Source organism: Empidonax traillii, unplaced genomic scaffold (assembly GCF_003031625.1).
Source record: "Empidonax traillii isolate 1590-97213 ecotype Southwest subspecies unplaced genomic scaffold, ASM303162v1 scaffold713:size524338, whole genome shotgun sequence".
Classification (NCBI taxonomy): Eukaryota; Metazoa; Chordata; class Aves; order Passeriformes; family Tyrannidae; genus Empidonax; species Empidonax traillii.
This window is the reverse complement of record NW_020955906.1, coordinates 58,757-83,507: the sequence shown is the minus strand read 5'-3', so window position 1 is coordinate 83,507 and position 24,751 is coordinate 58,757. Positions and strand designations below refer to the sequence as shown.

The following is a 24,751-nucleotide window of genomic DNA, read 5'->3' as shown; positions in this document are numbered from 1 at the left end:
TATATTTGCTCATCTGTTTCAGCAGAAATGATCCACATTGTCCAACATGTTCAAGTGAATGTAGAGTTAGTGTTGTTGCTGGGAGGGTGGGGTTGTTCTTATTGTTTTCATCAATACTGATATAACTTTCTGTATATATTAGATCAATACTGATGGATGTGCAGCCTTTGACTTTTTGCAGTAAAGTACTTCTACTCCCATTTTTCATGGCCCAGAGCACCCTTGCAGTACTAGATCCTGTACTACAAAGCTACTCTTCAGGACCTAGCATAGATTCCCATTTTCCTTCTTGATCAATGCCAAAGTTTATCATAATACTACTGTAATTGGGTCCTTTACCTCTCTGCTTCCCTCCAGTTTTTCCTTTAGCTTCATCATTTGATTTTTCCCCTCTGATTTCTGGGAGTATGCTTTATGGTTTCGTATATATTTGTGGATTCATAAAAGATGTTTTAAAAATACTTTCATGGCAAGCTGACACCCATTAAGAGGGCTCTTCATGCTTGCAAGTAGCTGTTTGGTTCTTTTTTCCTTTTTAAAAAATATTTAGTATTTTTCTTTTTAGTGACATAAAAATATACTTCTCACCTTTTTCTTCACATTTAATAATGTGAAGTTTTAGTTAGAACTCTGGAATAGTGAGGAATATGGGAAAATATGCCTTTCATAAGTAAAGCTATGTTTTATATAAATGAGGTTTGAGCTTAGTGTAGGTTATTCTGGTACTTCTTAAATTCTTTATGCTATTGTAGTAATGCACTTTAAGTTTGATCTTAAGTATAAATATCATACCGTTTGCAGTTCTTAGTTAAAAATTTCCCCTTGCAATACAAAAACTTATTTCAGTTCATAACTATCAAGAAATACAATGAGAAAGTGAATTAAGTTCAAATACTACTAATTAAAAAAATGAATACTTTAAAATCTGTATATATTTTAAAAAAAATTTATTTTATATGCAGGAATGTGACTCCACAGACTACGCTGGAATTTAGAGTGTGGAGCCATCACACTTTAAAAGCAGATGCTTTATTAGGAAGAGCCACTGTAGACTTGAAACAAGCTTTGGAAATACACAATAGAAAATGTAAGTTATCATGAAGGATATTTTGAATAAAGTAGAATTATTATTACTAATCTATATATCAAACTGGAAACCAGACTACTAACTATACACGTAATTACAACTGACTTTCAGTTGATGTCTTTACTTGTCCCTTCTAGAGATGTCTGTGCTAGTGAGAGCAATTCAAATGTAACAATGGTATATAATACTTTTGAAACAAACAGTAGAGTATGAGTTACTGCAAATTAAGTGAAAGCAGAAGTGATTGAATACAATGTTTTGTAGCAAACTAATAAGTAATTTTCTAGAAGATCTGTTTTGGATTTGGTAACAAAAAAAAAAGTTAAACCTTTAGAAAAGCCATATAATTCTTCATGTTTTCCTTTTCTGGAGTCACTATAAAAAGGCTGGATATTTTCCCTTATAATTTAGCTGACCAGCAAGCAGTAGAAACCATTGATTAATGAAACAATTGAGAACTTCCTTTTAGTACATTAGAGATTGTTTGTTCTATGTAACTTCTAATTTGAAATGTTTTAATAGAATTAAAACAGGTCTTCTAATTTGATTTTCAAAATTTTTTTGTTTAATACAAGAAGATGGTGAATCCACACTTTAAATTCCACTCCAGAGTGGCAGTAGAATTCCAGCTAAATCAATCTTAACCTTTCTCACAAGTTAGATATACAAATCTGAGATCTCGTTTTGGGAAGGTGGGGGAAAAGGAGAGCCAAAAGAAAAAGCTTCATTTTTCTGATTCTCACAGACAATTGATACAATCCAGAATTAAGTGGGGCTTCTTCAGTATTATAAATATTCTGCACAAGATTCCATAGTTAAGAAGAAAATTTTCTTTTTAAATAAGAAAAATGTATCAGAAAAAAAACCTGGGTTATAATAATGTTCTAACAAAATAGTTAATGTTTTTTTACTGTAGATGCAGGGGATTCCAGTTCTTTCAGGGAATGGTTGACTGAATTCGCTGCGCATTGCACCAAAAGTAATTTATGTGCAGTGCTTCTGATTTGGGCAAGTCAGTAGTTTGACACAGACCAGATTATCCAAGAATTCAGTGGTAGAATAGTCTGATTGATATACTTCAGTCATTCAGTCGTTGATACCTAATCTAAAATACAGCACTTGAAAGGCTCTTTGCTCAAGAAGATGGAAAGGGGAAGTCCTCTAAATGCAGAAACTTTAGAATTAGTGCGGTTACTTTCTCTGCTAAACACCACCAGTATTGAATTGCTGCCCACACACCTCACAGTTTTCTTGCCAACTCAGTTGAACTACAGCCAACTCTTGATCTGTTTTAGGAAGATAACCTGTTAAAATAGCAGAAGTTAAACCAACCAACCTTTGCAAAAATTAGAATTCATAACTATGTTAATTTAACAACTATGTGGTAGGCTGATTTCTTCTTTCTCCTCTTTGAGGTAGTACCATTTTCCAAAATGCAGATTGCTATATCAATAATTTGGTAGTCTTGGGAGCTTTTTGCTTGTTCCAGAGATTTAAAGTCCTTTGAAATCCATTGTAATACAGCATTGTGTCTCTGCTAGTGACTACTGCCCAGCTACGCTGTTGAACCTGCTCTTCAAAGTTACAGCTTGGGGGTGTCTGGCAATAAGTTATGGTAGCCTTCCCTGTTTTCATGTTTACTGTTCATTTATGATACATGTTAAGATGAAAAAAAAATAAGGAAATGCTAGTTTAATGCACAGGAGTGCACAGTGAACTTTAACTTGGAATGTTATCATATGGAGGGAAATAAGGTAGTATATCTTAAAAAAAACTAATCTTTTAGTCTGAGACCACAATTACTGAAAGGTCTAAACCATTTTAGCCTGATTAATGTGAACTTATAGCTGACTGTGTTGAATTTATGACATGTAGCTTAACTGTTCTACTAGTAATAGTTGATTTGCAGAGAATTATGCAGCATCCACAGCATGTTTTACCTCTGGATTATTTGTCTCTCTACAAATGTGACCACTGCTTGTCCGTCAGATTGAGTTCTTTTAGTGCACCATGATGTATCAGTTATCTCAAAGTTTCTTTTGGTGAAAATAGTTTCTGATCTAATTTTTGGTTATGTGAGGCATCCTCTCTGTTACTGTTTAATCTTTGGAGTCACGATCTATGAAAATCTGAGTAAGGATTTACTAAAAATAGTTTTAAAAAATCAGGAAGCACTCTATGCAGTGTTTGCATTTACTTCTTCCTCAAAAACATGTTCTTTCCAGTGGTCTTTTAGAATTAGTTTTGGAAGGTGATACAAGAAATGAACATAAGCTCTGGTTGTAGAGTGAGGTTCCCAGTGACTTGTAGTATTTGGATGTGTAGTTCAGAAGTTGTTTGACTTTAAGCCATCACGTGTTATGTAAGTAGTGCGTAATTTCAAAGGGGCTTAGTGGAAATAGCAAACCTGGGAAATCATTAACAACAAAGTACTGAAACCACGTGGATTCTATAGCATATTTGTAGAATATACTGTATAAATGGCCAATTAATTTTAAAAAATAAACTGTGTTTACCCACAACAGGTGTAAATGTACACAGCTCCATAGTGATTACTGTGTTGATTTGAATCATCTGAATATATATTGTAGAACTAAATACATGCATCACATTTGTGTTGAAAGTCTCTTTTAATATGAATATGATTTAGAATTTAATCTTTCCTTTATCCCTTCTCTCCTTCTCTTCCTCTGTCCACCCCAACTCCATTTTTAGTGGAGAAGGTAAAAGAACAGTTGAAACTCTCTTTGGAAAACAAGAGTGGCATGGTGCAAACAGGTGAACTGACAGTTGTGCTAGATGGTTTGGTTGTTGAACAAGAATCTCTTACAAATCTCAGTTCATCAGCGACCAGTAAGTTAAAATGATTAAATGAAATGATAATATTTAGATTAAGATTTCAAACAGGTATAATAAAATATTTCTGTTGGATTTGTTTCTTACTGTTCAGTAGAAGTTCAGCAAAATGGCGAGGCTGTGCATGAAAGCAGAGATGCTTCAGCAAGAAGTTCATCCAGGTTGGAATTTATTTTTGTGTATTACGCTATATGAAGTATATTAGCAAATTTTTCAGTTGAAATATTTGGGTTGTTTGTGTTTTGGTGTGGATTTTTTTGTTTGTTTGAGTTTTTGTTTGGCTGGTTTTGCTTGTTTGGGTTTCTTTCTTTTTTTTTGAAGGCAATAGATTTTAACTGTCAAGGTCTAAATTTTGTTGCCATGGGTTTTAGAAACATTACTTCTTTGATAATTGCATAATTTTGCTTGAGAACAATTATATTTACAATTCTGTTTTTTGCTCTCAGCTGATTGAAAATCTATTGAACATTGCAGAAGAAATCAGGGAGCAGTGGCTCAGTGTGGTTTTATGTACTTATTCCATTTGTTTTGTTGTTTAAGAAACATTTCTACTAATGTCTACCATCCTGTTGCAATATAGCATCTGAACAGAAGGGAAAGGACAAAAAAACCTGAATTACTTCCCCCTCACCCTTTTTAAGGCTGATATCAGGAACTTGTTTAAGAGACTTGTCGAGTTTCGCAAGCAGTATTCATAACAGGGTTTGCCTGCTCCACCCTGAAGCAGCAAGAAGACTTTGAAATCAATTTAGAACTTCATTCTTGGCTTCTCTGTTGTTTTACCAGCTCAAGGACTTACTGGAGAGAAGTAGGAGTAGATTTTTTGCCCCCTTACCACTAGTAAGACGAACAGGTCAACATTCAGAACAGTTTAATGTTACTGCCCTGCTCAGGTGCCCTACATGAGGCCCTTGCTGTGTGAGTTATTGACACCTGCTGGAGTGAAAAAAACATACAGTTGCTATGCATTTGAGTGACAAGGGCACATTTGTCCTTGTATGCTTGACTTGATTCTTTTTTTTGAATACATGGAGGTTTGTCTCTGTTCCCTGGTGGGTGCCCAATATGAGGGAGTGAGGATAAAAAGTTGCTTATCCTTTGTTTTCATTAGAAGGATTTGGGACTGCTACAAGTGATTTGAAATACATCTGCATACCATTTTGAATCAGTAGTAACAATAATTTGTTTTCATTCAGCAGTTGTTGCTGAGTCTTTTACTAGGATCCTGCTCTTGATGTTGATATTTTAACTTACAGTAGTTTTCAATATCCAGCACTTTTGATTTACAGTTTAAAATTAAGAGAGGAAGAAAAGTTTTAAGGTAGCTCCTCTGCATGTCTTTCAGAAGCTAAATTGGGTTAGTGGTACAGAGCTGACAAAGGACATACTTTAATTCTCTGTTTATACTTCTGGTTTGGAGTAGGATAAGGTAGCATGAAAATACTGCTTCTCCCCTTCTTGCTCCACAAAGTTGGACTTCTAACTATTCTAACATTTTTGTCATCTGTTTAACTTTTCTTTAATATTTAACCTCTGTTCCTTGAGAAGATAGGGGTTTGGCACTGAATGTAATTTTCACAATATGTATCTCCTGTGGGTGGCTTTAAGCATTCTGGAATAAATTTAAGTAAAAAAGCAGCATAATTGAACAAAACTCCATTCACAAGCCCTCAAACTGCATTTATTTCCATGTGGCCTTGTAAGCACAGAGCTGCCTGTGTGTATTTGTCATCACTATGTCCCATCCTGCCAATGATGAGCATAGAGAAGCTCATCTTTTTTTCCTTTTACTGAGGAAGAAATTTGCTGCTTTCTTATGGTATTACTATTTTTAGTGATATTAGTAACAAACCCAATTGTTCCTGTCGCTTATGAGAGAAAAGTTTTCCTGCTCATAGCTGCACTTTGGAAGGGTTCATAAGGCCTTTTTGGAAGATGTGGCAGGTGCATCAGTCTGTTCAACTTAATTCCAATATGATGTAAACAAGTAAAAGAGGAAGTGAAAATGTCAATCTTACCTATTATAAGTATCTAAAATACTTAAAACTAATTTTTGCCTTTTTCTTAATTGTTTTGGTCTTGCACTTGACTATTACCCAGGCTGCAAACACCATTCCATAAACTGTTGTGATTTATGGACTACTGCCATTTCTTTATTTGTTTCTATAGCGTGACTTAGTGTAGGATTTGGTTTAGTTGCATAACTTTTTTTTATAATAACCTAAAATGATCTTTTATTTTTACCAAGATCTGCTTGTGACATTTCTAATGGGATAGACAATCAAGTACCTTCCAACTCTGTAGTACAGAATACATTCTGTATAGAAGCTGTTAATGGAGACAGCACACCATCTCCTACTCATGTTGCAGCCAGACCTAAAAATACACCAGAACCAAAACCGCTTGAAGCTCAGCCTGTCAACAGCACTGGTAAGAATGGGAGAGTTAAGAGAACATGTTCCATAAGGCTTTTTTATCTGATTGAAGTGTATCTAGAATTGGGCCACTTTTTTCTGTACAAGTTTTGCTGGATTTCAAAAATACTGAAAGGATGTTTCTAGGCTGGAGTTTATAATCTTGTATGTCCACTTTTGTAAATTTTTTTGCGCTAACCTCATTCTGAAATGTGTTGTTTCACAGTTTCCCCTCAGTTCTTTTCTCTGATGAAGAAAGATTAAAGTGTCCAAAAACTTCCCTGTCTCTGTCCCAGATAACCAAAACGTATTACTGATTGTCTGGAGGAAAAACGAGATTTCTTTGACAATTAATTTGAGTAACTATAGTTAAGTTTCTTCTGACATCATATAAATCTGATTTAGTCATTGCACTGCTGTGTTCTGAGTCGAGATATGTTGCAGGCTCTTCTGGCCTTCAGTTTTTTTTGACAGATATGCTGTTTCAAAACATGTAGTGGCAAATACTGAATTGAATTTTCATCTTAAACACAAAAATGTCGATTCTTACTACAACTGACATTTGATACAGTAAAACAAGTGAAAATAAAGTATTTTTAAATTTTTATTCCTCTGGCAAAACTTTGCATATAATAATGACTGTGCTTTCTAAGCACTTTCTGTCTTTTCTCAGCTTTTTGAGATTACAGTGATAGCATAGAGAAAAGACAACCTTGTATAGAAATAGGCAAGCTGTTACTAAAGAGTAGAACAGAGACTGTCAAACTTTCTGTAATAGAGTGGAAAATGTGGGTACGGTTGGAAGATAGCAGAAACAATTATGAACTTTAAAAGGTAATAATTAAATTAGGCCTTCTCTGAAGCTTTTCTCTCTTTGGAGAAGTTTAATTTGATTCCCCTCTCTTTTCAGCTTGAGTCTAGAGGGCATATGTATTATTTAGGCATTTCTCCCTTTTTCTTCAACAGCAGAGAGATCCATTTGAAATCTGTATTAGGATAGGATAATTGAAAAATAATTGATTTGTTCAAATAGTGATATTGATGTAATCATCACTGAGCTTGTGCTGAGGCACTGATATAACAGTTTTCAACTACTGTACCAGTTGGTGGAGATGTTTTTAAAGCAAGACATAAAGAAGCTCTCTGGCATTTGTTGATGACACTTTTTTCTTTTCTCCACTGTTGTGCTTAGCAGGATTGTAATTTTATGTGATATTGCCAGAATTGCTGTTTTAGGCATAATTGGTGAGATAATCATCTGATGTAATGTTTTATAGATCTGTTTTGGAGATCAGCTTACTAATAGAGGAGATGATTTGTCAGTTATTTTGCTTCTAACTTTGTTATGTAATTCTATTCACTCTTTAATGTAGATGAATTGAATTTTTTTTAATGAAAGCTGAAATTTCAGTTTGCTTTTTTCCTGTTTAAGTGAAGTTGTTGCTAGTTTAATAAGAAGTTTGAGGAAACTTGATCGAATTGGTGCTGGTTATGATTTTTTTTTCATGTCATGCTTTCCTTTTGCTTGAGGTAATATAAAATCATGACAGGTGGTAATGTAGTTAATTTGTTTTGTGTCATCTGGAAGTAGTGATGTATTACCATGGAATAGCTGTGTTGAAAAAGCAATACCTTTACAGATCTTACAAATTTGTTGCTACCTGTAAAATCATGCTTATCATTATGCATATCAAGAAAATATATATGGTGCAGTGATAATTCCTTAGAGAAACTGATTCACTAATTTAAATTCATTCCTGAGGACAGTTTTATTGTTTGTAATTCTTTGACCTGCTTTTGTGACCATCTGTGAAGCTCCCATTAAATATATTGCAAGTAATAAATATAATCTACCTATTTTTTATTTCTAAGAGTGTTATACAGAATTAAAGCAAATGAACTCTTTAAAATAATGGAACAGCATTTTATAGATACTATTGTAGGGTTAAATTTTGCAGATCTATGTCATTAAGGCTATAAGTATAGAGCAATTGTATTGGCCTCAGTCCTTAGCATGGTAAGGTGATAATATGCTGTAAGGTAGAAAATTGTTTGAAGTCTATGTTGCATATTATCTTTAGTACTGTAGAAAAATTGTTCTAACTCTTAAACAGGTACAAGCTGCAAAGTATAAATACAGTTTTCACTGTATAATGTTGATTAGTGATACAGAAAATGAAAGTTGTGAATGATGTTGCACTGCTTTTTATAGGGCCTTGACTTTTAATGGGAATCCTGCAGACTGCCATACCTCATTTCGCTTGTCTAAGACAAGATCTTGTTGTGCTGAGATACTGTTCTGTTAATCTCTGCAGATAATTGATATTGATGTATTGTTGGCCAAGTGGTCTGGGGAATAATAAAGCCTTCTTGGCACCCTCTGTCTGCTTGAAACCTTTTATGAGATTATACTTGCTTGAGTTGGATTACGTTTGTATTGTTCTTTAAAAGATAGAATTGATTTACTTTGTGACTCTAAAGTAATTTTCTTCAGTCATTGAACTATGTAAAATGTGTTAGCCAATAATAATTTTTATATTTTAATCCTACTTTTGGAGGGAGATTTTTTCCAAGTTGCACAGAGGTGTAGAGTTTAATGTAGGGTTCTGTACATCAACTCTGAAAAAGGAAAGAAATTATCCATAAGAAATGCCTCTTGGTTTTCCAAATCTCAGAGAGTAATCTCGTAATATTTGTTTTTTGGGTCACACTGATCAAGATTGCACCTATATCAAGCTCTAAAAACAAAGTTTCTAAAAAGCCAGACTGTTTTCTGGAAAGCAGATAGATGCCTCTTGCTAATCTAGAGTAAGGTGTAACATTGAGTTGACCAAGATATGCAGAAACGAAGAAATTATTTTAACAGGGAAGTATAGAGAAAAGCCTGCAGACTGTAAATTTTTACTGAAGGCAGATGCATTATGACTTTTTGTCATCTTGGACAACAGTGCTACTTGTGGCATATAGGTGCAACTAAAACATATTCCTTCCAATTTGTTTACTCCAGAAGTTTATTTTTCAAATTTGAAAAATAAATCTCATCAGATTCTGGTACACAAATGTTCTTATTTCCCATTTCTCAGTTAATGGTGAGTCATCCTCCTCTGCACCTGAAGCTGGTAATTCTTCAGTCTCTGAGGCTCCAGTGACTTCAGTCGAAGCTCCGGTGTCTTCAGATTGCACTAACACTACAGTAGAACCTCAGTCAGCAACAGAAGCAACTAGTTCTGAGAGCCACACTTCTGCGTTACCTGCTGTGTCTGCTGGACTAGAACCTACAGCTGCAACAGACTGTGCTCAGCCTAATGCTCGAAACAGTATAGCAGCAGATGCAGCAAAACCAAGGGAATCCTCCTCCACCTCAAGTGCATCTGCAGAACCTGTAAGACAGCAGCCTGGTAGTGCCAGTACAGAACCTTTGCCACCAGGGTATGTGGTTTTTGTTTTTAATGGTATAATTATGTTTCATCTGAATGTGCCTGTAAAGAAACAGACACTTAATTCTACACTAGGAACCAGTTCTATACTGGAATTGTCAAATGCAGGTCAGCTGGCTGAGACAGGGTTATTTGATCTAAAATGGGATTTGTACTGATGCTATTACTGGCTACTCTTGTCCCAGAAAGTAACAACTGATAAGCGGTTTGCTGAGATGGTATTGTGATCTCAATAGACAAACTCTTGGGCATTATGGATGTGAAGACTTTTCATTTCATATATTTAAACTTATTTGGGCTCTTCTATTACCTAAACTGTGAGAATGTTGTAGGAACCAAAACACAGAGAAGTGAAAATCATTAAACAAGTTTATAAATCCTTCTAGGTGCTTCCTGTGTAAGGATAGCTAGAATATTTTAATTTTATAAGACTGTTAGAAACCTATTCTATAGTCTTAAATACAAAATTAGAAATGAAAATACAGTACATACTCAAGCGTGTGTGTGTATATATATATATAACTTCATAATTTTTGTAGATGCTTTCATGTTTGGGTGACAAAATGCTTTCAATAACTAATTGGAAATACTGAATTTTTCATAATATTATAAATATAACTTTTTTAGCATTTTCTGATCCCAGAAATTGTTTCTTAACCGAGTGTGTGTACACCTTGTGTCATTGTAGCTGATCTTTCGGAGGGCCTGTTGCGTACCTGCTCCCTGTGAAGAAGGTTCAGTGACACTTCACTTGAGTTTCTGCAGTTAGATAAACATGAAAACAAACAGTTTAAAATATAGAAATATATTTTTATATATAAATTGTTGGGGAAGAGTTACCCCATTTTTCACTTTCAGGTGCTCTGAGGATGGATACTCTTTATAGGTGGAAACTCCTGTGGGTATCCCTCCTTCACACACTTTTTAATAATTAATTACATGCTTTCCCATTGAGGACAGGATCATGAGTTTCAGGCATAGTACACACTATGGCCAAATGCATTTTTTCATCATTCCTCCCTGATCATGTTTTTGTGGGGTTTCTTTTTGTGGTTCCTCATGCCTCTCTCCACTCTACCCCAAAGCCTACTTGTCTCTCCATTATGTCTAACCGTAGTAACCCTGTAAAACGCTGCTTCTCCTCTCTTCTCGAAATCTTAACATGTAACCTCTTAAACTGCAGCAAACATTTTGCAGGAGTTTTATAGGATACTCTGTAATACTGAGGAAATGCAAACCCAGACCAGTGAGTAGCAGGCAAGGTGTTCTGCCTATGTTTTGCAGAGCTAATTATGTATTTATGTAAGAAAACCAAACATATATCATATATCGACTGCAGATTTTTATTGCATTATGGTAATTCTCAGCATCATGAAGCTTTAGTTGTTGATAATGTTTGGTCTTAGCTTCAAAGTTTGCTTTGCAAAATTTAAACTGAAGAAATAATCCCCCGGGGATTACCAGGATAGGAAATAGAAACACAGGAAAACCATCTGATAGCACACACTTCAGACTCACTCTGAGAGATGGTGTTGTTTGTTGGATATAGGTAACAGAGATTCAAAATGTAAACTCTCTCTTTTTTTGAGAGAGGCATGAACTTGGAAATGCAAAGGATGCATCTCTAAGCACTTTTTGAATGAGGTTATTTTAGCATCCAAGCATCGAGCAGGTAATTAATTACTTTGTTCTCAGATAGCTTAAATATAACTTGAAAATGCTTGTGAATATTGATATATGCTCATTTTATGTGCCAAGTCCTTTAAAGAAGTCTTTATGATAATACCAGTTCAATAGGAAGTAACTGATCCCTATTCTAGTGTGAATTTTCTTCGGTGTTCTAGAATGAGTTTTGGATCCTGATATTTTCATTCAGTACCAAGGTACTTTTTTGTCTTAGTTGGATGTCCCAAGGAAGTATTTTGACCTTGATTTATGTGAAAGTCTCTCTGTCTTGAAGGTGGGAGCAAAGAAAGGATCCTCATGGAAGAACCTATTATGTTGATCACAACACACGAACTACAACGTGGGAAAGACCACAGCCCTTACCTCCTGGGTAATGTAGACATTTTTGAATTAAATATGATAAGTATACTAAATTTTTTTTATCTATAGTATAAGTATACTATAAATTTTTTTTTATTTGTTTGTTGCAGGAAACAAACAGCACCTCATCAAAACTGTATTGTACATCATATAATAAGAAATTTTAACTTTCATTTAATGTGGAATTATATTGTACCTATTGTTATAGGAATGTTGGTACTGTATATGTTACTTGTTCTGTTCAAATATTGTTCTGCTCAAATACTAAAGTATTTTGTTCTTCCTTTAAAACTTAAACATAAAATAATGCACGTTTGGTCACCTTTATTTAGGTGGTGCCACTAAGTGTAGTGCACTAATTCCAAACCTCAGATTTCCCAGCAAAGTGTTTTCTGTGAAATCTGCCAACATTACTTGCAGTCACAGAAATGTACAAAGTTAAAAATGCAGTGACAGAGAGCTGAGCATGCTATTGCTTGAAGTGTATATTTGCTCTATGTAGTTATTCTTCTACCAATTAAGTTGGGGAGTACTTTTGTGTCCTTTAGAAATTTAAATCATGCCTGTGACTCCCGTAGTTCATTCAAGCACTGCCTAGGAATTTAGCATAAAAAGAATATTAGCTAGTAATGTTACTGAAAAATTTAGCTGTTAACATTTGCGTTTCCTGAAAGCTGGGAAAGAAGAGTTGATGACCGTGGGAGAGTTTACTATGTGGACCACAACACCAGAACGACAACGTGGCAGCGACCAACAATGGAATCAGTCAGGAACTTTGAGCAGTGGCAATCTCAACGGAATCAACTGCAGGGAGCTATGCAACAATTCAACCAACGATACCTCTACTCGGTAACTTTTGCATAACATTTAGAAATTAGCAGAGAGGTATAGGTATATACTTTTTGTTCTTTAACTTTAGAAAAAGTGATTTTGTAACTATTCAACCAGATGTGTTATGAGAAGTTTAGCATCAGTAATTCAGATTCTGATTCTTTTGAAAAATGCTAACAAAAATAATTTATAAGGGCAGAAAGTACTCCCTTCTGAGTTTGTTCCCTAACTGGAGCTTTGTGAACTGCATTTTACTTAAGATTTTTCATTACAGTAATACGAGGCAAAAATAAAGCAATCTGTTAAACTGAAAAGGAACATAAAGGCTGAGGACATTTTGAACATTAAATGGCCTTCAAAACTATTTTAATGATTAGGAGTCATTCATTAATAAAAGTGGTAATTCTTTTACTTTGAGCTTACTTTTGAAGCTTATGCACGTGGCTGAGCTCTGGAATTTCCTACATGGTTTTCCATTTCTCTCAAATAGTTGCTCACTTCTGCCTGAAGAAAATATGAGTAGCTTCAAAGAGGATATTTCTTGAGTCAGATTTTCCCGTCTGTGATTGGATAAATAGGATAGTTGTTTTTTCAGAGTTAAGAATGATGGTGCCTTCATGTCACTGTCACTCTAAACAGTGCACTGTAAGAATTGTGCTTGGCCTCTTAAAAATGATCCAATACCAGAGACTTTGTAAGTGATATGTAGTAAAGCTGGAGTGTTTTAAAGAAGAAACCATTGAAGTACAGGTCTAAAACAGTTTCATTGGTATAGGACTCTATGCATATGCAGACCTAACATTGAATTTGATTGATTTTATTCACATGCACCTCTGAAGCAAAGGATCCTGCAATATTCTTACATTTAAGAGTTCTCAGCCTCTCATTATCGAATTGGACGTTATACCTTGTCACTAGCAATAGCAGAAACATGCATCACCACTAATTAACTCCTGGAGCTGTGCAGCAAAGTCAATTTGTCTTACGCAGTTAGAGAAAGGTAGAATGGTCAAGGCTGAAAGGGACCTCTGAATGCTATTTGGTCCAATGTCCCTGCTCAGACAAGGCCACCTACAGCCAGCTGTCCTAGACTGTGTCCAGATGTCTTGTAAATATCTCCAAGGATAGAGACTCCATAACCTCTCTCAGAAACCTTTGCCAGTGCTCAGTCGCCCTCACAGTAAAAAGTGTTTCCTGATGTTCAGAGGGAACCTCCTGTGTTTCAGCATGTGCCCATTGCCTCTGGTCATGCCACTGTGCACCAGTAAAAAAAGGCTGTCTCCATCCTTTTTGCACCCTCCTTCAGGTATTTATACACATTGGTAACTCTCAATGCAAATCCAAGAATCACAGCTGAAACACATCCAACCAAGTAACTCTTCCTGACCAACTTTTTGTACTCGTGTACTACTTTGATCAGTTGCATAAAGATCTGAGAAATTCCCGCTTTTCCTGATGCCAAGATGTTTTTTTTTGAGCTGGATTTATTCTTTCAGGGAACAATATATTTTTAAAATTAAATTATGTTCCTTCCTTCATTAAATGATAACTCTTACTGAAAACCACAGACTCATTTCTTAAAATGTCCCATGTGACCTTAGAGTCATTAAATGAGGATTTGTTTGTGAGGCACAATATACCTGAAGGAAGAGAAAAGATAATATGACTGTTTTCATCTCTTTAGAATTCTGTTTTCTAAGTATTATATCAGTTCCATAGATAAACTCACAGGTTTTTTGGGGAAAAAGATTGAAATTATATTGAAAAAAGTGTGGGTTTTCTACTTTAGTGTTTCTGTATACTTTTCTTCTAGAATAGTTAGGATCAGACTCTAGCTAACTTTTCATCCTCTGCTGACATACCAGGACTCTGCCTATATAGCAGTTTATGGCTGATATTGTGGTGGGTTTTTTTTGGAAAAAGTAGATTAATACTTTCAGTGAATAAGAGAATGTTTCAATCACCTTAAGTAGTCAAAGCTAAACCATGTAAAGGAAGAAGAGTAGATAGGCTGTAGTTATTTTAGTTACTTTAATTTTTACCTGGATTAATTTATTGTAGTCCTTAATATTGAATCTGCCTCATCCTATGCCACTGCCTACTATTTCAGTGTGTTCTGTTAAGTATACAACTGTGTGTGGCCAGCAGCCACACACAAATCCTTGGGCTTATTAAGAAAGTTGGAAATCTCTAAATCATGCCACTATTCAGTTATTTGGCAGACAGCATTTTGCTTTTGTGCACTATTCTTTTTTTATACTCACCACAGAGAAGTCTTTGGTTAGAGGGTCATTGTGATTGTGTAGTCTGAAAAGCAGAAAAGGCTAACTGCATTTGCTGCTGAGATAATGATAATTCTCTGTTCACATGTAGTAGCTGGTGGTTGGAACAAACACGCAGCTTGATTTTTAGTGAAACTAATGCATTTCCTTCTGATCCTTGCTCTGTTTCTTTTTCACAGGAAAAATATCATAAGTTTGTTTTACCTGAGTTTACTGTTGTAAACCCCTAAGTGGATTTGACATTTTTGTACTGCAAATGCTATAAAGCAGTATTAGTAGCAACGTGATCCTAAGATACTCTTTGGAAAATGTAGATTGGTTCCCATATATCAAAATTCCATTCTGCACACACACATGAAAAAATTTTGTGTCTACAAAATTTTAGGGGTGGATGCTTTTAGTTATAAATCAGAGCATGGATCCTACAGTCTCTGAGATTTCTGCCTTTTGTGGTTTTTTCTCTGTGCTTTGTATTTTTGGGAGCTACTGGGGGACTTCTGCAAGGTTACAGTATATTATGAGCTTAGCATGGTTTTACATAATAATGTAATCTGTTTTTTTTTCCTTTTTTTTTTTTCCTTTTAACCTTACCATATGTTGGTATAATTTTACCCATCCGCATATTTTAACAAATGCAGCTGCATTTTCAAAAAAATTACAAAGTCTGAAAATAGCCAAACATCCAGGGAAGTCACCGTGTATTGGGGAAGCAAAACCCCTTATGCTGGCAGTATTCATCGTGCTTGCAAATGTTTATCATGGTAAAACGTGTTCTTAAGCAAGAGCATCGTCAGCTTATCTGCTGACATGTGTTTCTGCAAAACTTTGATGAACTGTACTTTGAACTCTCTTTGTGAGACCCTGCCTCTCAGGTTTGCTGTAGGAAGGGAAAGGGAGACATTGGGTTGGAACAGTGGAGGCACGTGTGCAAATTATATCTTATTATCATATAATCTATGTTTCTTTGCAAAACCAGATTAAAAATTGCATGATGTTTTGTTTCAGAATGAATAGTCTGGAGAACTAGTGATAACTTTAAAACACATTAAGGAAAAAAAAAAATAAAATATTTGGCCTAACAGAAAGTCCTCTTGTTTTTAAATAGGCTTCGATGTTGTCAGCAGAAAATGATCCGCTTGGGCCTTTACCACCAGGCTGGGGTAAGTTAATTAGCTCTTGGTTTCAGGAAGTGACAGTTACAGAAATTTGGAATGCAATTGTTCTATACTGGATTTTTTTCCTTTTTTTTTTTTTTTTTTCCCTTAGAAAGGAGAGTGGATTCAAATGATAGGGTGTATTTTGTAAATCATAACACAAAGACAACACAGTGGGAAGACCCTCGAACTCAAGGGTAGGTGTGTATATAAAAAAGATCTTGCTTGATTTTTTTTTTTTTATCATGATATGGTAGAAACCTCACTGTCTGAAATTTCTTCTGCAGTTTACAAAATGAGGACCCTCTTCCAGAGGGCTGGGAAATCAGATATACCAGAGAAGGTGTCAGATACTTTGTTGATCATAATACAAGAACCACAACATTCAATGATCCTCGTACTGGGAAATCATCTGTGTAAGTGAGAATCTAAATATATTTTTGAATGTTTTATCTTGTTATAGTTTAATAGTGAAGTTTTCTCATACTATAAAACAATCTACAGTTTTAGATGGAACTACACACTAAATTATGAACAAATTCTTGTGATATGAATTTAATCTTTTTTTTAAGCTTTAATTGTCAGTTTATTTGTGACACACTTTGCTGTACTGCTCTGATGTTTAATAGTTTTTATACACTTTTCAAACACCAATATTATAATAATTTTATAAATAATGAGGGGAAGTGAGGTAAACTTGAATATTGAACTAATGTAACAGTTACACTTTTAAAGAAACAACAAATGATCCTTATGAGTATTGCTTATAATTATACACACTCTAGCAACAATAATATCTAAACAAAGTAGTTCTGAATATTTCTCAAAAAGTTTGCATAAAAAACTTTAAAATATTTTAGTTAGAAGCATTGACCCAACCTATAGTGGCTGTCTTAATGTCTTTTATATAGGGTAGGGCTTCTGATGACATGGTGATGACCTTTCATTCAAAAAGCCTATAGTATTGCACCAGAAAGTCCTTCGTAGTTCCACAAGCAGCTGAATTTATGAAACCTAACTTAGTTATCTTCCTCTCAGTGAAGATGATGTCTCTCAAATAGGTGACTTGTAATTTTTACTAGTTTGATAGGGATTTGGTATCCTCTTGAGCTCTAACTTTCTCAATTTGGCAAATTGACTTGCATCTTAAACAAACAAACAAACAAAAAAAAAAAAGGGAAAGGGGCGGTGGAAAGGAAGACTGGCATAGCAAACCATCAGCTGCATTTTGTTTCTGATTGCATCTTGCAATAACAATTTTTGTGTATTTTTGATATCTATGTGCTGTTGTTTAGCATTGAAAGTACTATTTGATGTCTGTATGGTTAATGTATCTCAAATATATTTCCTTACAGAAATAAAGGGCCACAGATTGCTTACGAGCGTAGCTTTAGGTGGAAACTTGCTCATTTCCGTTACTTGTGTCAGGTACTGATTTAGTAATTATTTACTTATTGAAAAAACATGAGTTTACATTTATATATGCTGCCTTTTAATGCTACTTCCTTATGATTACAGTCCAATGCACTGCCAAGTCATGTGAAAATCAATGTATCCAGACAGACTTTGTTTGAGGATTCCTTCCAGCAAGTAAGCCTGCAAAAATTACTGTGTTTGCTTATCAAGACAAAGCATAGGAACAAAGTGCCCATAGCCTGTTCGGACTAATGGTCCTTTAGGCATAGTAATCTTCCTCTAGTATTAGCCAGTGAGGGATTCTTAGGTAGGACTGTAAGAACAGAAGTATTGTAAATAATGTTTTTACCAAATGATCTTTCAGCTTCCAACTGTTTAGAATTGAAATGCCTCTCAAGCTTGATGTGGTTTCTGAGTATTTTAATAATCCTCAAGGGACTTCTCTTCAGTGAGCTTGTCTGTGTTCCTCTTGTGAACTTTTTGTATCTACAGCCTCCTGTGGTAATGAGTTCCGTAGCTTAACCACATTGCCTACTGTATCAACCACATCAGATTTGCTTTTCTGATTCCTGTGTGTGGTTAGATATATTACAATATGTTGCTTTCTCCAGTTAAAACTGGTGCCCTGCTTTGTCTTTCAAAGGTTAAATCTGTGTAGTTGAAGCTTACAGTTCTTGATCTCTTACAGTCTGCAGCCAATGTATGATATTCCTTCTTTCTCTGTAACAATGGAAATTCTTGCTGCTGTCACCACATCAAAACCTTCTGGGAGGGATTCTCTATAAATAAAGAGCATATTATTAATGAAAGTGTATTACACTTATTCTGGATTAAATTACTTCTTTAAGTGATTTACCTAAACCCAAAAATCATGTATATCAGATGAGGTGCCTTTTTGCCTGTTTTCCTTTAATAATGACTGCCTTAGGAAGAGTGTAAGAACAGGACACCTTATAGCAACACTTACCAGATATTCTCTCCCACTTGCTAGCAGTCTGTTGTTCAAGGATTTTAAGTCCAATTTGGTTTTTTTGTGTGTAGTTCATTGATTGCATTTTCCATGAGAGTGTCTAATTGCTTGTCAAACCGGTGTAACATTTAACATATATAGCATTTCTGTATCAAAATAAAATTAAATCTGAATGAGTGATGTAGTGACAATGCATAGTTTATAACTTATTATTTTTGTGGTTTGTTTTTTTTAATAGATTATGGCATTAAAACCCTATGATTTGAGGAGAAGACTATATGTTATATTCAGAGGAGAAGAAGGATTGGATTATGGTGGCTTGGCAAGGTAAAAGAAATTTGTTTAAAATAGTTTTTATTTTTTTTAATAGCACTCTAACCTTGATTTCTCTTGCAGTCGGACGTTGGGTACCTTTTTAGTTTCCCTGAATGTATTAAGAAGGTGGAACTAGCAGCACTGGCTATTGTTATGAGTTATAACCTTGCATTGCTAAAACTGCGGTCTCAGTTGTTCAGTTCATTGACAAATATTGATATTAAAATTGGATTTTTTTTTTTTTTTAATGCTAGTTAATTGCTCTGGACCGAGTAGTTATTTCAGGAACTTTCTGTCAGAGAATTCCATTTTCCTAGAAGTGGGGACTGTGGAAAAATAAAGTGTTCTGCTTATTTGGGAAAAAAACAAGCTAACACCAGATTGGGGCTGTTATGAACAGAAAGGATATAAACAATAGGAGAGTAGTGCAGGCATGAAGTAAGAGCAGTCAGGCAATGTAGGCTCCACAGGAAGGCAAACTAGTTGAAGTCAGCTTTTCTAGGATCTGAAGTGGAACTCAGAGTGAAAAATCTGATAACAAGAAAACCATAGACAAAGTGTGTTTCATCTCTTTACCATAGAGAACACAACCACTCGCTACTGCTGTCAGTTACTTTTAGACTGAAATGTTATTGTTAGGATGAAAATTTCAGTACTACTGTAGATCCAGGAAATTGGAAGTGGTTACACATGATAGAATTTTTTTTTGTTAGCTTGGGGTTTTTTAATGTAAATGTGTTCTGTTTTGGGTTTGTTCTGGTTTTATGTAGCTTATTATGTTAAAATGAAATTCAGTGAAAATATATAGTATTTATAAATAAGGAAGCTTGCCTCTGAAGGTTGAGCTTCTTTGGATATGTGAGGTGTTATTCTTCTGAATTGCAGTATGTGATAGGCTTTTGGGAAATGACTGCAGAGAGGAATTCAGTTTTTGCTTTACACGGGTTTTGTTTGGTTGGTGTCCCTATTGTGATGTCCCTAGACATAGGATGGGAACCAGGACAGTTAAGTAGTCTGTTCCATATAAACCAAGTATTCCAAAGAAGTGGTGTTAGAATAATTTAACTGAAGTGTATTAGTCACAGAAAGTTGCAGAATAAATAGATAAATAACAAGTACATAAGTAGTATAGTTTCATAGTTAGTTAAGTCTTGCCCAAGATTTTGTATGTGATACTGAGAAGCAGCAAGGATCTCATTATGACTTGAGATGAGAATTTTTAAATGACACTTAGTAAAAGCTCGTGTACTGACTACTACTGCATTAATGCAAATATAAAAAGCTGAAGTCCCAATTTATTAGCTGTCTCGCAGCAGGCTAAACTCAGTGTTCCCTCCAGACTTTACCTTGCATTTAGCAGGACCAATCTGACACTATGTCTTGTGGCAAGTTTTAGCTGTTGATGTGAATAATTCTTTGCTTCTACAAACTTCTTGTTGATGAATGATTTATTTCATTCCTCCCTTGTTATCTTTGTTCTAATTCAAATGCCTATTAAATTTGATGCTTTTATAGAGAGTTAATGTAAGAGTCTCAATACAAAACTTGCATAGAATGATGTACAACATTCTTATACTTATTGAAAGATACACAGAACCCTGTTAGGGTTATCGTATCCTGACTGCCTTTCTCTGTTTACTCTTTCTTCATGGCCTTTGAGTTGGAAGCGTATCATAGCGAATCATGATCCATGACTTGAGTTCACAGAACTGTTAGGAGAAACATGCCAGCAAATCTCGTTTCTATTCCCTGATCTCGAGTAAATACGGGGGTAGAAAAGATGCCTCTTAAATGTGACAGCTGAAAGGTAGTTAGAATGGAATTCAGTCCCTGCAGTTATTATAGGATAGACTTTTAGCTTTTTTTATTGTTTTTCTCTAAGCCTGGCTGTTTAGTACTGAGCACTTGGTGCCTGATACAAAAGTTCCTGAGAATATATGACTGCTTCTGAGATCTCTGATTATGTATAAATATTATAAAGCAACAAATATTATAAAAATCACCTATCTGAACACTAAATACCAGATTCTGGTATTATTTCAGATTAGCTGAGCTGGAAACTATTAAAGTGGTGAATAACATGTATTTGTTTAATCTCAACAAAGATATTTTCACACTGTTGTGTTCTGTAGGCTTAACTAATGCATAGTAATTTGTCAGCCACAGTAAGTCAGTGTCAGATTGGGAAAGCAAATAAGGTGTACTGAGGTTTGGGCTTATTTGTTTTCTTTTGTTTGATCTAAGTTGTTTATAATAAGCTTGGAATAATCTGTGATTTTTTTGAATAAAGATTTGAGTTGTAGACAGTAAAGCAGTCATGAGGAGGATAAATGCTGTGTACCTGGTTGAGGCAAGGACTGTAAGAAAAAGTGTAACTAATAGGCATCTAAAACCTGTGCTTTGAGGGTGTGTTCAAGGTGACAGTCTAACTATCATTTCTAAACTTTGAAAACCATGACTAACATTATTGTTCTTGATAATGAATTTTTTATATTTAAGAAGGATATATAATACTATGTATTATTCTGTGATTCTAATACAACACTGTTTATATTATTTTTCAAAGTTTGCATATATTTTGATCGTTTTGCTAGTTACCTAAGGGGAATGGTGATAAACATCTGTATTTGATGGTTTTTATGTGTATACATGTTTTTTTTTCCTTAGAGAATGGTTTTTCTTGCTTTCCCATGAAGTACTGAACCCTATGTACTGCCTATTTGAGTATGCTGGCAAGAGCAACTATTGCCTGCAGATAAATCCAGCATCAACAATCAATCCTGACCATCTTTCATATTTCTGTTTCATTGGGCGCTTTATTGCCATGGTAGGTTAGATTTTTAAGGTTTTATATTTGCTGTAGCTATACATTTATTCCTGAACAGTATTTGTTTTTACAGTTATTAAAGGTTATTTTAATCTAATAGAAATGGAAGATTAAAGGCATATAAGGTTACTGAGCCAAAATATTCCCTGAGAGTTAAGTCTTTTATATTTCCTGGGAGAGTGATAAAAGTTAATATGGCATTCAATATAATATTTTATTTTCATCAATTGGATGTGTGTGCTTCATGCAAACTGCTGTTTGATTGAGTGTCTGAATACTGATGCTCTGAAAAATGTGACTAATATTTTGTGAAAAAGGCTCCTCAGTTAGACTTGGTATACCTTACTGAATCTGAAAAAATTAGTTAAAATGCGGAGTACACTGAGCCTTTATTTAAATGTACATGCTTGGAAACAAAAGTCAAATACTGAAGAGAACAGAAGCTGTTAGGGAGCTGATTCTCTGCCATCAGATGTCTCGTAAACTAGAAGCTGGGGAGGCATGTTGTGTCACTTCTTCTGGTATCACTGTGTTGGTTTTCTACAGTGACTCCTGTTCTGTCACATTTCTTTCTTTCCATGTAGTGATACAGTCATCTTTCCACATAATCATCATGTCTACAGGTAGTCCTCAGCAACATCCCTGAACATGGTGAATAGTGAAACCAAAGAGTAGATAAAAGTGCATTTTCATAGTGAAGAGACTGTTGTCTTCTGTTGTTCAGAGTTTTTGTATGAAATTGGAATAAATATAAGCCAAGTGTAACATAAATGAAAAAATATTATCAGACTTAAAATAATTTAGGTTTGGCCTGTTTCTTGGTTTTGGATTTCTTATAGATGCTTTCTCAGATATTTGTTCAGTTTTGACAGTAACACCTCTGATTCCAAGAATTTTATGGCTGAGTTCACCATTTCTGTTCTGTCATGACAGTTTATCTCCTTGGATTAACACTTCCAATAGGCTGTAACTTTTTTCTTACTTTTAGAACCCTCAGCAAGTTAAAATGCCATTTAGCAGGAAGATGTGATACAGGCAGTTAGGTGCTAGAGCCAAATTTTGTTTCCTTAAGGTGGTGATTTTTCATCTTGGGCATAAGATAAATCCATATTTGAAATGTTAACTTTAGGAAAACTATTTCAGAGCAATACAGATCATAGTGGAGAACTTAATTAAACTAATTGATTAATTAAAAGACAAAATTTTATTTCCTGAAGTATTTGTGTTTGCATTTTGAATTCTCTCAGCTGGGCAAGAGAGCAAGCCTAATGGTGCCTAATGTGGTCTGTTGCGAGGTTTGAGTGTAGTCATGGTTTTTACTAGATGGTACTTTCTGCTGTGCTTCCTAGGATACCCTCTAGTGGCTCAAAATAGCTCAGGTAATAATGTAACTGGGAATCATTTTAAGGAGTCTAGATAGGCTTTTTAGGTGCAGTTGCAGTTTCTGACCTTCTCACAGTTCTAAAATAGTTGTAACTTCTTTTAGTTTTAAGTACTGAAGTCACCAGAGAGGTTTTCAACTGAAACAGGATTAAACATAAATAATACACATCTTACTCTGTAACAAAAACCTGTTAAATGAAGTTGGCTGAGGCACCTTTTGTATTTTGCTGTAAGAATACCATACATATTAAATGCGATGATTTTAAGAGCTTACTTTTGCAAAAAGCACAAAATCATATGCCTAGATGCTGCATTTGACAATTTTTCAGATTCTATCAGCTCACTCTACCATAAGAAGTAGAGACTAGTTTAAAAATGAATAAACAGATAAACAAACAAACAAACAAATAAAGACCTCCTAGAGAACCTTTTTAAGTTCTCCTAAAGCAGAAGAAAATGCATGCTAGACTAAGCCTTAGGGGGGAAATAAGAAGATTAGGGAAAAAGATGGAGCCTGGAGGAAATGGGCTGTTAATTGGCTCTTCTGCTCATAGAATTTCAGCTGTGAGGAAGAGGAACAATGAGGGCCATCCACGGCCTGTGTTTCGGATGATATCTGTGTTCCATTAGCGCTCAGATGCACCGAGTCAGTGTAGAGGTTAACACTGTGTGTGTGTGTGTAGTGCTATGCTTCAGGAGAAGTAATTACCTTATGTGCATGTGTGGTGAGACAAGTGTGACCATGTTTTGGGATTTTTTTTTTTTCAGTTTCATGGAGAACCTAATTTCTCAGTTCTGTTACTCACCTATAAAAAAATGTGATTCCTCAAGCTCTTTCTTACAAGCTGCAGTAGCGTTCTGTAAAGGATGATTTTGCTGGATGTATGTATGTAGTAAAAAATGGCAGTAGTACCAAGTAGAATCAAATATTATGATCAGGTAGGACTAAATAACACTTGGCAATTGTGCTTATTCACATAATAAAGTGAAGAAAGGATGAAATCCTTGTATGGGAAGGTTTTTTTTTAATCAAAGAATTTCCAAATCGTAATAACATATGCTTGGATAAATTTTGTCAATATTTTTTTTGCTTCCCACTTACTGAAATGGTCTGTACTTTTTAAATACCAAACTGCTACTGCTATTTGGTGCTTTTTATTATTTGAAGGAGAAAGGAAAAAAAGACTTCAAGTCCAGAAACATTTCAATAAAAATTCAACAAAAGCTAAACAGAGTTTTTCTGTTCAACAGGCATTGTTTCATGGGAAATTTATTGACACTGGTTTTTCTCTGCCTTTCTACAAACGAATGCTGAGCAAAAAACTTACAATTAAGGACCTAGAATCTATTGACACAGAATTTTACAACTCCTTAATTTGGATAAGGTTTGTAGTTCATTTTTTGTGTGTCTCTCATATTTATGGATTTTTTTTGTTTATATAAAATTTATTGCACCTTTTTTTTTTTTTTTTTAATCCAGGGATAATAACATTGAAGAGTGTAACTTGGAAATGTACTTTTGTGTCGATATGGAGCTCTTAGGAAAAGTAACCTCACATGAGCTGAAATCAGGAGGTTCAAATATCTTGGTAACGGAGGAGAACAAAGAAGAATATATCGGGTAGGAAGATGTAGATGCTGAAAAAAAGTATTCCATGTTTATCCTGTTGCTCTAGCCTTTTTTGACACAGTGTTGCTTTTGGTATTTTGTGGTGGTTTGTTTTTTTTTTTTT

The 24,751-nt window shown here is 34.8% G+C and overlaps 1 protein-coding gene across 4 annotated transcripts in view; it reads left to right on the top strand.

Moving 5' to 3' along the window:
• WWP1 (WW domain containing E3 ubiquitin protein ligase 1) overlaps positions 1-24,751 on the top strand; it is a 62,889-nt gene that overhangs the window by 30,519 nt on the left and 7,619 nt on the right. For 2 of the 4 annotated variants that reach the window (XM_027900135.1, XM_027900134.1), the window contains exons 4-19: positions 963-1,087; positions 3,803-3,940; positions 4,038-4,104; positions 6,192-6,373; positions 9,441-9,786; positions 11,755-11,850; positions 12,515-12,689; positions 16,059-16,113; positions 16,220-16,304; positions 16,395-16,523; positions 17,463-17,535; positions 17,626-17,697; positions 18,732-18,820; positions 21,476-21,635; positions 24,270-24,403; positions 24,499-24,639. In XM_027900135.1, coding sequence (XP_027755936.1) covers positions 963-1,087; positions 3,803-3,940; positions 4,038-4,104; positions 6,192-6,373; positions 9,441-9,786; positions 11,755-11,850; positions 12,515-12,689; positions 16,059-16,113; positions 16,220-16,304; positions 16,395-16,523; positions 17,463-17,535; positions 17,626-17,697; positions 18,732-18,820; positions 21,476-21,635; positions 24,270-24,403; positions 24,499-24,639 — 2,067 coding nt within the window. The remainder of the gene's footprint in view (positions 1-962; positions 1,088-3,802; positions 3,941-4,037; positions 4,105-6,191; positions 6,374-9,440; positions 9,787-11,754; positions 11,851-12,514; positions 12,690-16,058; positions 16,114-16,219; positions 16,305-16,394; positions 16,524-17,462; positions 17,536-17,625; positions 17,698-18,731; positions 18,821-21,475; positions 21,636-24,269; positions 24,404-24,498; positions 24,640-24,751) is intronic. The other 2 variants (XM_027900136.1, XM_027900137.1) reach the window with 2 other exon arrangements.